Consider the following 13,591-nt stretch of genomic DNA (forward strand, 5'->3'; position numbering starts at 1 on the left):
GTGGTCTGGCAAAGACTGAGTCCTCAGTAAATGAGGTTTCTCTTCTTTTCCCAGCAACAGGAAGGGCATAATCCAGTACTTGGGCTCAGAGTCCAAGAGCTAGGAATCCAAAGAGAGGAACAGCTCAGAAAGAGTGGGAGTGCCTGCCGTGTGAGCCTGAGAACCTGGGTGGGCGGGGGGCTCAGGACCCACGCCTACCCCGGGCCCGAATCCCCAGGCCTGGTCCTGCCCTGGGTAGGGTGTTCCCCGTGATGATTAGGGGGCAGGAAAATGGGTGCTGGCCAGACATGCCATTGAGGTGAACTCAACAGAGTGGTCTTTGATCTTCTCCGGCCAAGCCCAGTTCTTGAAAGGGATAAAAGTCAAGGAGAGTCTGGGACAGCTAGACTTGGAAAGCTCCTCATCCCTTTGACACTTGTGCTCCTCTGACTCTCTGGCATCAGCTCCCACCATGACCCAACGATCTTCTGTCACCATCAAGTCAGGAGGCACTCGGAACTTCAGTGCTTCCTCGACCAGCCTCCTCCCAGGCTGCCGGCCCAGCTTCAGCTCTGTCTCTGTGTCCCAGGGCGGGAAGAGCTTCGGGGGCAGCTGTGTGGGTGGCTTCGGGACGAGGAGCCTCCACAGCTTTGGAGGTAGCAAAAGAATCTCCATCAGTGGAGGCTACCGCTGTAGCCGGGCCAGCGGTGGAGGTGCCAGCTATGGGCTGGGGCTCGGAGGCATGGGCTACAGGGCTGGGGGAGCCTTTGGCGGGTATGGATTTGGAGGCGGGATGATGTCTGGCTCCGGGGGCATCCAGGAGGTCACTGTCAACCAAAGCCTCCTGACCCCCCTCCACCTGGAGATTGATCCCTCCCTCCAGCGGGTGCGAAAGGAGGAAAGGGAGCAGATCAAGACCCTCAACAACAAGTTCGCCTCCTTCATTGACAAGGTGAGAGGCAACTGGGATCCCCACCAGAAAAGCAGCAGGTGCTTGGGGTATCTCTACTTTCTGTGCTTTTCTGAGGTAACCTGGGACTTGCCCAGGACCTGCAATCCTGGGGGCTAGGAAGACTGCTGACTTGGTGAAAGAAGGAGTGGTTTCCTACCTTGTTGAGGTGGGAGCAGAAAAATGTTCATCTCCACACTCCAGAGCTGTCTGACCTACTGCAAGGCCATTGCTCTTTTGATGGATAATGAATGTGTATTCAAGTCAGACAGCAAAAAGGATCATTTTAAAGGCAAAGGAATGAAGGAATGAAAGGTTATGAGAAGCGTGCTGGGGTCACTTTTTCCTGCAGTTAATAAGGGCAAGTCCTCCTGTGGTGACTTCCCTGGTGACTTGGGTATGTCGGGGAAGCTGAGTGGTTGACAAGGGGCTGGCTTTTCCACTTTTCTTCTAGTGAGAGCTGACCTGTGACGTCAGCCCTGAGGGTGCCCTGTGGAATGACCTGTCCTCCTAGGGATTTCCCCAGGTCTGGGAAGAGAAGCTTTTCTCTTCTGTTCTGCCACTGGTTCCCCCGTAAGCTTGTTGCTTTGTCTGGGAAGAACAAATTCAATGATATGACTTATTCTGGCTCTATATATGAGACCTGGAAATAAGAGTGCTAGACTCTTCCAACCTAGATCCTAGTGCTAGGAGGACATCCCCTAACGTCTTGGGCCTTGGTTAGGTTGGACAGATGGACTCCATGGTGACTCTGCAGGCTATGGAATGTCTCATCCATATCTACGAATATGCCAGTCTAACCAAAGGGACCATTGAGCAACAGGTTCTTCCATTTGATCACCCATGTCACCCCACTTGGCCTGGTATTTGCACCAACAGATGTGAGGTTTCCAGGAAACTGGCTCTGAGAGGAAAAGGCAGGCTATCCTTTGCTTGGTTCATCTGGAGGGGATGTGGGGGAAAGGAGATGTGATAGGGAGGGACTTGAGGCTGGGATTACCCCTCTTCTTTTAACAACAGAGAAGAAAGGTGGGCAGGGCAAGAGGGGCATTTGTTAAAGGCCCTCTGGAGGTACACTGCCATCTCCAAAGTTATGGAGGCTCCTTCATTGCTTCATTCGGAGGCTGTGTGTCATTCCAAGGGACCCCAAAAGAAAGACTTTGCATAAGGAGAAAGGTTTTGCATATTCCCAAGGCTGCCTCCCAGATGCAGGAGCAGATAGATGAGTACAACTCAAGCAAACCAGGCTAGTAGCACAAGACCACAAGGGACCTGAGAGAGCAGAGGGGGCTTCCTACGCCACACAGCAGGCCAAAGACATGGCTGGCATTGTGGCCAGGTCCCCCAGTGCAACTTTAGGGTGACCCATTTCGGCATTCCTGGACTGTATGGACAGCTGAGTCCAGGTTCTAGATCTGGAGAAATCACGTGGGAAAAGAAATGGACAGACTAAATTTTCTGCCAGGAACCTCCTACCCATTTAATGGGAATCAAAATCCCACCCAGCCAGATGACGGTGGAGTGTTCTTTCCATCAGCATTGTTTGGTGGATGCAGATGGTTTCCAGCCCCTCTGGTCCCAGTCCTCCTTACTTCTCCCGCCTCCTACTTAAGCCACTGCCTGTCTCCCAGGCCCGTTTCATCCACATTTGTGTGGTTCTCTACGTTCCAGTCTCCTCCAGGATGACGACAAGGGGGAGACTGCCACCTGGGCTCCAAGCTCCTAGAGGGCCTCCCTGCATTGTTGGGGGGCCCTGTGTCGCAGAGCCCTCTGGGAGGCTGCTGCAGGGCAGCCCACATGGTCTCTCCCCTCCGGTCTGGGCAGGTGCGGTTCCTGGAGCAGCAGAACAAGGTCCTGGAGACCAAATGGAGCCTCCTGCAGGAGCATAAAACCACCAGGGCCAACATTGAGCCCATGTTTGAAGCCTACATCAGCAACCTGAGACGGCAGCTGGACTGCCTGGGTGGCGAGCGGACACGGCTGGAGACGGAGTTGAAGAACATGCAGGACGTGGTGGAAGACTTTAAGAACAAGTGAGTAGACGCTCAGCCAGCTCCGGCAAGGGCCCTGCCCCAAGGGTCCTGGGGAGGCCCTGCTCTCTGAAAGTGTCCAGTCTAGTGGGGCAGTGGGATGCACACTCAGGGCAGCGAGGCAGAATCAGTGAGGCTTTGGGGAGGGGAGGGATGGAGATGATGATGACCTGCACGGGCACTAAGAGTGGGTTTTGCACAACCACCGTGTGAACTCTGCAGATGGGGAGAGTGAGGCTTGGAGACAGCCCCTGACTTAGCCGACGTTGTGCAGGTGGCCAACTCATGAGTTCAGAATCAAACCCATAGACTCTCACTCTCACATCTGTTCAACTCAGCCCCATTGCTAACTTACATGAGGGCACGCACTCATCCCAGCCTTGGCCAAGGCCAGGAACAAAGCAGGAGACAGATTTGCTGCCTTCTCTGCGGAACCACACACACACACAGCCCACTAAACATGATGGCATGCTTTTGCCTATAGATTCAAGCAGCTTCTTACTTCTGTTGTTTTAATTTATGTCTAATGCTCTTGGTCCAAACAAAATAAGGGAGTTGAGGAGTTTCTGTTATAGTTTTTCTAATGTAATGAGAATTCAGGTCTGAGATGAATTTAAATGGTAGCTACCACACACCTGTGGCTTTTTAAATTTTAATTAATTAAAATTAAATAAAATGTTAACGTTAGTTCCTCAGTCACACTAGCCCCATTTCAAGGGCTCAGTTGCTGCATGTGGCTGATGAGTCCCAGACTGGATATAGATATAGAGCATATCCGTTGCTGCAGGAAGTTCTATTGGGCAGCACTATGGAATCTTGGCCCCACTACTTACTAATTGAATTACCTCAGATTCCCTGAACCCTAGTTCCTTTGTCTGTTAAAGAGCCTATTAATAGTGCCCACTCTGTAGGGGTTGAGAATATTATGTCAAAATTTGCATGTGAAATACTTGGTAGGGTGTCCAGTGCCTAGTAATTTTTAAATAAGTGTTAGCTATTTTTATTATAGGGATGATTGTGTATTTAATGATGCAGACACAGGCAAGAGAAACAAGTGGAGATGGATAATTTATAATATGTATGCAACATGGAGTAACAGTGTTTCAGTCTAAGAAGTCTTCCTGGAGGAAGAGACTTAACACTCAAGGTGGAGAAAGACAGAGGCACTGGGGAGGACTATTGGGGATCAGTTGAAGAGTGTGTCCTGGTTAATGGACAGTGATATTCCTGTGGCAGGGACCTTAAGAGGCCCATGCAGGGGGAGGGACTGTGAGACAGAAAACACAGAAGGTGAGGACAGTTACATGGAGTTGCGGGAGGAGAAGATTCAGATTTTATTAAAAGGCAGCACGAGGAAACAATAAGGAAAACCTCATCTGCTCTGGAGAAGGAACAATACTGAAGATTCAGTGGCAGGAAAGGGCTTTTCTCAGATCCTACTGGACAGTGGAGGCAACACAATGTACTTAGTGTATATACATATATATATATATATATATATATATATATGTATATATATGTATACACTAACTTAGTGTATATACATATATATGTATATACACTATATACATATACACACACACACACATACCACATATACTTAGTATATATACCACATATACTTAGAGTGGGATAGTACCTGGTGTTTTAAAAAATAATAATAACGAGCCATTTAGAGGTTAAAAAGAGCCTCTGAAAGGTTAAGTGACCTGACCCAGTGTACTCTGCTGGGAGGAAGAAAAGACAAAGCCCAAACCCCAACCACCCAACCACCCAGAGCTGCTAAGAGGGTAGGACTTGTTGATGCTTAGGAGGGCTGGGGAGGAAATGAGTCACCTAGAGCAGAAGGGAAGCTTCCTTCCCAGAGCTCAGTGAGCAAAAGTGCACCTCCTCATGCCCCTAGGGGGCAGGAGGGGAAAAGGGCTGCTCTCTAGGGGCAAATTGAAGAATGAGAAGCCTAGGCAGAGGAGGAGGGAGGACCCCTATTAGCCTGAGGATGGTTCCCTCTCTATGGTTCGGTTTAGCTAAGACCAGAGCGCCAAGACAATGTAGAGGTACCACGGAGGACAGGAGCCAGTCAAGGCCTGTGACTGTCTGCCTCAGGCCAGACGACTCCTTTTTCCTTCCTTCTTTTCGGCTTGGGGTAACACGAGGAGAAAAAGGAAGGCTGCTGGCCCCCTTATGGGGACATCATCACTCTATGGAGCAAAGCCTTGAAAAAGACAACCTCAGAAGGAATGAGCGTGGTTCTGCTTTACTGTTGTTTTGGGCTTGAGTTGTATTTGGACAGAAGTGGTTGTGTGATTGATGGGGCATGGGGGAACACGTGTACAGTGGCTCACTTTCCATGGTTTTTCTGGAGACCCACACCGCCTACCCCCCTATGACCCCAACTGTTGGACCTCACTCCCAGAAGCCTGCTCCTAACACCCATCTGCTTTTTTGTATTGATTTATGATTGGCCTAAAATAGGAGATTCATTTCAGGTATCCAAGATACTGATTCCATATTTTTATATATTAATCAGTGATCACCTTGACAATCCACTTCTTGATCCTTCCCACAGGTATGAGGAAGAAATCAACAGACGTACAGTGGCGGAGAATGAGTTTGTGGTGCTCAAGAAGGTGAGGCGACAGAGTTGCTCCCTCCTGGCTCCCAGGCCCAAGGAGCCCCTTCTGGGAGTGACGCCACTGAAGCCAGTGGCCTGGCACCTTTTAATTCATGTAGCTGATCTTTGAAGCAGGTTTTACTCTAGAAGTGTAAAAACTCAGGCTCAGGGAGGTCAAGTAAGTGGCCCAAGTTTACCCAGAAAATCAGAAGTGAGTCACGATCTGGGACTCCAGAGTCCAGGCTATAAATCATGACACCAGCCCCTCCCCACATGGAGTCCCTGAGGAGAGAAATGAGCAAAATGGGCCCTGTGTTGCGCTAAGGCTCAGTCAGGCTCAGAAGGACAGGAGCAGGACAGGGAATGGCTCCATGGAGTGGTGGGCCTTCCTGCTGAGCAGGGCGGACAGAGGGAGGGGAGAGCAGCTGGGGAGGGAGAAAAGAGCAGCCCTGTGTGCAGCCCAGGAAGGGGCTGAGAGTGTGAGGAGGAGGGCCCAGGGAGAGGCTGGGAGAGCCCAGAGGCAGCCGAAACCCACGGACCCAGGATGGTATTGACCTCACCAGTGCAGGTGACCTAAGATCTGTCCATGTAACATGAGCTAGGGAACAGGTGAGCATTCCCTGACAGCCCTGGTCCCCACATGTCTTCGCCCCCCTGCAAATTCCATTCCAAAGCCTGGAACAGAGAAATGCTCTCATCCCTGGGTGCTGACATTCTCCAGCCTAGCTCTCTGCCAGACGGGCTGGCTGCTGCACCAGAGATGAGCCTCAGAGTGATAGCATGTTCTGTGCCCAGGATGTGGATGCCGCCTACATGAACAAGGTGGAGCTGGAGGCCAAGGTGGATGCCTTGATGGATGAAATCAACTTCCTGAGAGCTTTCTATGATGCGGTAAGCAGTGTCAGGGGCTGGGGGCCTAGGCTGGGCACACAGGCTGCCGGCTCCTTCCCTCATCTCCTCTCTGCTCCCCACCATGTCCCCAGGTTGGAATTCATGGAGCATAAGCTGCTTTCCCTACCAAGGAACAAAATGAGTTTCCCTAGAGCAGCTGGGGGGTCAGGCAAGATATTCAACCTTGACCACTTGGACCATGCATGTGCTATTGGTCAGGCAAAAAAACAAAGCAAAACAAAACAACACAACAACAACAACAACAACAACAAAAAACCCTCCTGTTGATGAATTTCACGTGCTTTCCAGAGACATCGCTGGGCATCCTGGCTCACCCAAACCCAGCACAAATTTACCAGATACTCTTTCTAGAGGACGAGGTTGTGAATGATGCCATTTCACAAACCAAGTGGCAATCAGTGAACCCTTGGGTGCTTTTAAAAGCACCAAGGGCAGATGTCCAGCTCTCCTGAAGACACGTATCACTTGCAACTCCACATGCCAGACACTATCCTTGGGGCTGCAGGGGCAGTGCTGAGCAGACACAACAAAGCCCCTAAGTTCTTAGAGCTTCTATTACAGTGGAGCAGCACAGAGAGGATGGGATAACTATGCCATTTCAGGCATAGTAGGGCTGATGGAGAGAAACAGGGAACGGTGACAGGCAGGAGGTGGGTGACAGCTGATGAGAAATGGGAAGAAATGAGGACTCAGGAATGCCAGGAGGAGGCCAAGGTGGCTGGAGGAGAGTGGTCAAGATGGAGTGAGAGGTGCATTGTGTGCCCCCCAGTAGACCTGATAAAGACAGGTGATATGCCCATGCATGACGTATGTTTGGGGTGCAAGAGAAGTGGGTCATGTTCCAGGAGCAGGAGCATGGGCTCCATGGCTTTGGACAGGTGCAGTGACCACCCTGCCGCCCGCATAGGAACCAAAAAAAAAAAAAAAAAAAAAAAAAAGGCATCATTTTTCTCTGCTTGTTCACTACAATGCTGACAGCTGTAAGCATGTGGGCTGAAACAACCCCCCAACTCAGGCTAGGTCAGCTACCAGGAAAACTATGTAGGAAAAACATATTGCAAAACAACAACAAAATAATAATTGCTTGAAGCAGGGGATGCATGAACCAATCCTTAATAAACAAAGTAAAGGAATATTTTTACTTAGATTTGTGCTGTGGACCAGGGATTCTCAAATTTTAAAGTGTATCAGAATCTTCTAGACCACATGTTAAAATACCAGTTCTGATTCGGTGAATCTAGGGTAGGAACCAAAATATTGCAGTTCCCAGGGCTATTGTTCCCAGGTAATGCTATTGCTGTTGCTGGTCTCAGGATCCAGCAACCTTAGTGGTGGAACCGACACCTTAGATGAGTCTGGAAAGTGATCAATAACAAATAATTTGTGGTTTACTGTTTCAAAAACAGTGTTATGTAGACATGAATTGGTTTAATACTCGCAGAAAGCATGTAAAACAGTGCTAGGACCAGCCACCCTGAGACTCAGAGAAGTGATCTAACCCAGACTCCAGTGCTTTGCTCTGGTGCCCTTTCTGCTGTCTTGAGCTGATTTCCATTTTCCATCCCTGAGGAACAGGGAGGAGCCAAGTTGGGAAACAGGATTGAGATGCAGCAGAGCTTTCTGGTTCCTTGTAACTCAGTTTTCTGTCATAAGAGGATTTCTTTATTTGGTATAAAAGGTTGTATTTTCTCAGAACCTGAGACAGCCCGGCACTGACAGGTCACAGCAAGGTGTACTCCCTTGATAGCGGGAGTGGCTGCTGGAGGATGCTGGCTAGGGTTCCCTGTGTGGCTGCTCCCCACGTGCAGATGAGCTGATGATCAAGTCCGGGTGTAAACTCAGTGACCTTCCTAATGTCCTTCCCAGCCCTTTGGACCAATACAGAGGACTGCACCCCAACAGTGCAAGTGAGGTCCTTGATACCAATGTCTGTTTCCTGGGCCTGGCCACTGTCTCCCAATACACACACACACACACACACACACACACACACACCCTGCTTCAGCTATTCTGTTTGGCCCCCAACACAGGAGCTGGCTCAGCTTCAGGCCCAGATCTCAGAAACCTCTGTGGTCCTGTCCATGGACAACAACCGCAAGCTGGACCTGGACAGCATCATCTCTGAGGTCAAGGCCCAGTACGAGGACATTGCCAACCGTAGCCGGGCTGAGGCCGAGTCCTGGTACCAGACCAAGGTGAGATGTCAAGGTCAAGTCCATGAAACAGTCTTAGAGAACTGGGATTTCAAAGGCAAATTAGGTAAGAGCCTTGTCCTGTTGGGTGTCGTGTTCAGATGGGGTCAAAGGGATATGAGTTCAGCCTGAGTTTACCCTCTGTCAGGAGCACCCCTTGGGCAACACCATCAGGATCCCGGGGAAACAACCAGGTGAAGCAGGAGGTGGTCAGTCCTCTGCAAGGGGGAGGATGGACACACCTCAAATGCCCCATAGAGGCCAGCAAGGGACAGCTAGACAGCACCAGCCAGCAGGACCCAGAGAGGGAAGGTAGGAACTAGACCAAGGCTCAGCCTCCTGGATCTGGAGAAGGGAGGTATAGCGTACAGTGGTGAGGGGCTGGGAGCAAAGGGTCAACATGGGCCACACAATGAGATTTTTCAAGTTAGAGAAAACTCTCTAAGCGGGGGAGCCACAAATATGAAAGAGCTTAAAAATCAGAGAGTGAAAAGCACCCCTGCGTGCTGCTGAGCTCGTGAGGAAAAGATAACCTGATACAGAGGGGGAGGATGAGAGACCAGACACAGGGCGGGTCCAGCTGTGGGGTGGGGTCAGCGGGCATGGAGGGGACAGAGCCGAGAGACAGTGCAGATGGAATCTGATGGAAGGCAGCTGTGGGGACAAAGGGAGGCACTTCCAAGCAGCACTCTAGAAGACTGTCGGGCCCTGGGAGGCCACAGCCATCTTGCCTCTGGCCTGACCATGCCCTCCCTACCCCACCACGTCCCCCCAGTATGAGGAGCTGCAGCGGTCAGCCGGCCGGCATGGGGATGACCTCCGCACCACCAAGATGGAGATCTCCGAGCTGAACCGCGTGATGCAGAGGCTGCGTTCTGAGATTGATAACCTGAAGAAGCAGGTAGGGCTGAGCTCCCAGCAGACATCCCACCCGTGCCCCTGACCACTGGCGGACCTGGGCCTGGTCCCAATGCAGCCCATGCAGAAAGAAACCTCCCCAGATGAGGGACCATCCAGGATTGTGACTATGCTGTCTCCCACCCCACCAGGGAGGTCAGGACGTTCTTTCTGAGATCTGCCCATCAGTTGCTCCTTAACAGATGGGTCTGCCCTCTGGGGACATACAAGACAAAACTATGCAGAGAAGTGCAACATCAGAAAGGGCCATCCCCCCAAAAATCATTTTCTCCCTTATGGTTAAGTCTCAAATTATCCAAGGAGGACAGAAATTAATCTTTTATTTATTTGTTTGTTTGCTTGTTTGTTTATTTTTATTTGACAGAGAGAGAGCTCACAAGTAGGCAGAGAGGCAGGCAGAGGGAGAGGGGGAAGCAGGCTCCCTGCTGAGCAGAGAGCCCAATACGGGACTCGATCCCAGGACCCTGAGATCATGGCCTGAGCTGAAGGCAGAGGCTTAACCCATGAGCCACCCAGGTGCCCTGATTAATCTTGTTTTTAAAGATGATGAAACTCCAAGTTCCTTTGCATAAATCCATTTCAGGAAATTCTCCCATATGTTTAACCTTAAAAACACATCTTACTCCATTCTCTGGGGGCGACCTCACAAACTCCCCTGTGCCCCTGGCAGTGTGCCACACTCCAGAATGCCATCGCTGATGCTGAGCAGCGTGGGGAGCTGGCCCTCAAGGATGCCAAGAACAAGCTGGCTGAGCTGGAGGACGCCCTGCAGAAGGCCAAGCAGGACATGGCCCGGCAGCTGCGCGAGTACCAGGAGCTCATGAACGTCAAGCTGGCCCTGGACATCGAGATTGCCACCTACCGCAAGCTGCTGGAGGGCGAGGAGTGCAGGTGGGGGGCTTTCCCCGACCATGGCTGCTCAAGAACCTTGGCTCCCACCGTGGCTCAAACAGACTTCACAGATACCAAGAGCCCCAGTGTCAGGCCCCAGAAGAAATTCCAAAGGCAGAAACAGAGTTAAGATGCAGCCTTTCCCCAGAGGCACTCTGTAGTCTCAGCCTCTCCCATCATTGCTACTGGACCCGGGGCAGAGGATCGGGGTGATGATGTCAGGCAGAGGTGGCCCATGACCACCTGGAAGGCCACTAGCAGAGCCATTCCTACCCAGCCCCCAGGCTACACTGGGGATGGGCCACTGGGGCTCTGTGCTTGCTGGAGATGCCTACAATCAAAGTGTCCCTCTCCACCTAGCAAACTGGCATCCCTCTCCCCATTTCTATGTATTTTGATTTGGTGTCTCTTCTAGAGTCCCCTCGCAGGTTCTTATTAGCTAGATGAAAGTGACAGCAGGAGACGCAAGAGCCCAGGGATCTTCAACTTCTCAGCAAATGAAATGTCTCTTTCTCTCCCCCCTTCCCCCCGCAACAGACTCACTGGGGAAGGTGTCGGACCCGTGAATATCTGTGAGTAAATGTCTTGGGATACTAGAAAAGTGGGCATCGAAACAGAAGCAATAGCATCACTAACAAGGTGTTGGGGATAGATGTGGACAGAGATGTCATTAAGACAGAGAGGGGAGGTCGAGGCATCTTCGAATATTTGACAGGCTGTAGGGAGCTGTGTCCCATGGTAGTGAGCTCCCTGTCACTGAATGTGGTTAAGTGGACACTATAAACCATTGCCTCTCAGTGATGTGTCAGAACAATTACAGTTGGGGGACACCCATCCAGGTGGCCCTCGGGCCTCTTCCATTATGGGAGCCTATGCTCCTGCCCAGCACACAAGGCCTTGTGCTCCATCCAGTACGAGAACCCTGTGCAGCAGAGAAATGGACACAGCAAGTATGACCCTGGACTTGCTACTTGATGTCTCTGCACCCCCATTCTCCCTCTGGAAAGTAGAGGTGATGGTAGTAATGGTGCTTTCTCGGCCTGATGAGATCAACATGGTCACAGCTGTGAAAGTGCTTTAAAAAGTACAATGTCCTCTACAGACGCTCAGGAGAGGGGGCAGCGTGTCACGGGGATGGCGAGTCCATGACCACCCTCTCAGACCCCGGCCCCTGGGTCCAAGACATTCCTGTTCTGGGGGCGGGGTGGGGAGCCCCCCCAGGGAGGGAGCTCCTGGGGACCCAGAGGAGTCTACCAATGTGCCCTGTGTCTTGTCTCCACAGCCGTGGTCTCCTCCAGTGGGGGCACTGGCTACAGCTCAGGCGGCGGCCTCTGCATGTCAGGAGGCGGCGGCTACAGCAGCAGCCTGGGCTACAGCTCCGGGGGCAGCTTCAGTTCCACCAGCAGCCGCAGCATGAGTGGCAACAGCTCCAGTATGCGCATGATCTCCAAGACATCGTCCACCAAGAAGAGTTACAGGAGCTAAAGCGCCCCATCCTCCAGGCTCCCGCCTCCAGACTCCCCTGATCCCCCACCCTAAGGCCTGCCGCTTTGCTGATGCCCCATGCACAGAATCAACAGCAGGAGGCGTGGGGAGTGGCCTTTGAGTTCTAAGCTGATCTTGTCCATCCCTCTGCCTCCAGATGCATCCCCACAGGGGTAATCCCCCACCTTGCTCCTTATCCCAGGGCCCTCCAGGGGCCCCAGGTATCTACTTCAACTAACACCCACTCAACTCCTCCGTGCTAAGACCTGGGCTAGGACTTTGCCCATCAGCAGCTCCCAGAGCTGGAGCACCGTAGGGTCATCCTCCCCACCAGAGCCAGATCCATGCCGCCCAAAGTCCTTTATGGGGGAGGAAGGAGCTTAGAATTGACCTTAGTGCCCCCAAAGAGGTTGCATGTAGTCTAGACCAGAGTTCCCACGCATGTGTTCTCTTGCCGCAAACAAGATCCTTTCCTGCAAGCCCCTCCAACCAGGGAAGTCTGCCAATCCAAGCAGGATGTCGTGTCCTCACTTCCTCCCATATTGTCCCTTGTTGGACTCCCAGCCACTTCCCCTGACCACTCTCCCACCACCAGAATATTGCAATAAGGAATCAACACCCTTTGAAATATGACCAACTCGATTATTCACACTAGAATAGAATGATTTTATCAAGAAGGCAAAAGTTCTCCATGGCCTGGGGCTACACTCCTTGATAGTTCATAGCCGAATTCCTTTCAATTCTGCCCCATTTAAGCCACTATTAGAATTAGCGTCCCACACAGAACCGCTCTACTGCTGAGTGGGAGGGAGGCAGGCTAACCCGGGTGTGGGAAGGTAGCCGGGCAGCAGATGACCTGGAAAAGGAACCCAGTCAGCCTGTGTTAGAATGGCCCTGAGAGAATCCTCCCACCGAAGGATTCAGGAGACTTTCTCCTTGCTCCTTTCTCCTTGCTCTGTGGTAGCCATATCTCTTCTCTGGAAAGTTCTCTTTCCTTCTTACCTTGCTCTTTCCACCTCCCTCCTTGTTCTGCTCCTCCTCCACAACCCTGTGTGTCTCCTCTCTTCATCCCTCCCCTCTGCTCCTTTATTTCTCTCTTTTCTTCCCCTCCCACTCATCCATTTGGCAATATATCCCCTGTTCCCTCTCCCCTGACCTCTCTTTTTCCATCTCCCCATCTCTGACATGTCTACGGTGTGGATTTGCCTGTGCCGCAGGCCTGGCTAGAACTGCACTCTCAAGGTAGTCCACCAAACCTTATGCCCCACAGGGAAGGCCTAAGAGGGCACACTCAGGAGAGAGACAGTACTTCCTCTGACACCTTGCTCACTCTCAGAGGATGCTGGTCCGGCCTGTGAAGGAAGCAGAGGTAGAGGAGCAGTGGAGGAGGGGAGCTGCATAGGTCCAGAGATCTTTCTCAGACCGGCCTTCACAGAGTGGTTTCCCTACTTGAGGATCTAGGAGCTCTCAAAACACCCGCCATGCATTCAAGACCAAAATGAATTCCAAAGGCAAGCAGGGCCTGGCTTTCAGCTTTGGACATGAAGCCAGGAGAGATATGAAGTCAGAAAAAAAGTCACCCTGCTCTGATTATCTCAAACCTTCCCAAACTGCCTACTTCCCA

General features: G+C 51.6%; 1 protein-coding gene across 1 annotated transcript; it reads left to right on the forward strand.

Annotated features, from left to right (window-relative positions):
- The first annotated feature begins 451 nt into the window (after positions 1-451).
- Positions 452-13,591, forward strand: LOC131838731 (keratin, type II cytoskeletal 5-like). The gene is made up of 9 exons (XM_059185272.1): positions 452-931; positions 2,753-2,961; positions 5,525-5,585; positions 6,365-6,460; positions 8,512-8,676; positions 9,449-9,574; positions 10,262-10,482; positions 11,020-11,054; positions 11,765-13,591. Exons 1-9 carry the CDS (start codon positions 452-454, stop codon positions 11,965-11,967), a joined length of 1,596 nt encoding a protein of 531 aa, XP_059041255.1. The 3' UTR covers positions 11,968-13,591.

The sequence above is a fragment of the Mustela lutreola genome, chromosome 8 (assembly GCF_030435805.1).
Source record: "Mustela lutreola isolate mMusLut2 chromosome 8, mMusLut2.pri, whole genome shotgun sequence".
Taxonomy (NCBI): Eukaryota; Metazoa; Chordata; class Mammalia; order Carnivora; family Mustelidae; genus Mustela; species Mustela lutreola.

What these genes read in the sequence shown, in the direction of transcription:
- LOC131838731 (XM_059185272.1), top strand. Translation starts at nt 452, where the DNA reads ATGACCCAACGATCTTCTGTCACCATCAAGTCAGGAGGCACTCGGAAC. An exon ending in TGAGAGCTTTCTATGATGCG is followed by an intron (nt 6,461 to 8,511) that starts GTAAGCAGTGTC and finishes CCCCCAACACAG; the next exon opens with GAGCTGGCTCAGCTTCAGGC. An exon ending in TTGATAACCTGAAGAAGCAG is followed by an intron (nt 9,575 to 10,261) that starts GTAGGGCTGAGC and finishes TGCCCCTGGCAG; the next exon opens with TGTGCCACACTCCAGAATGC.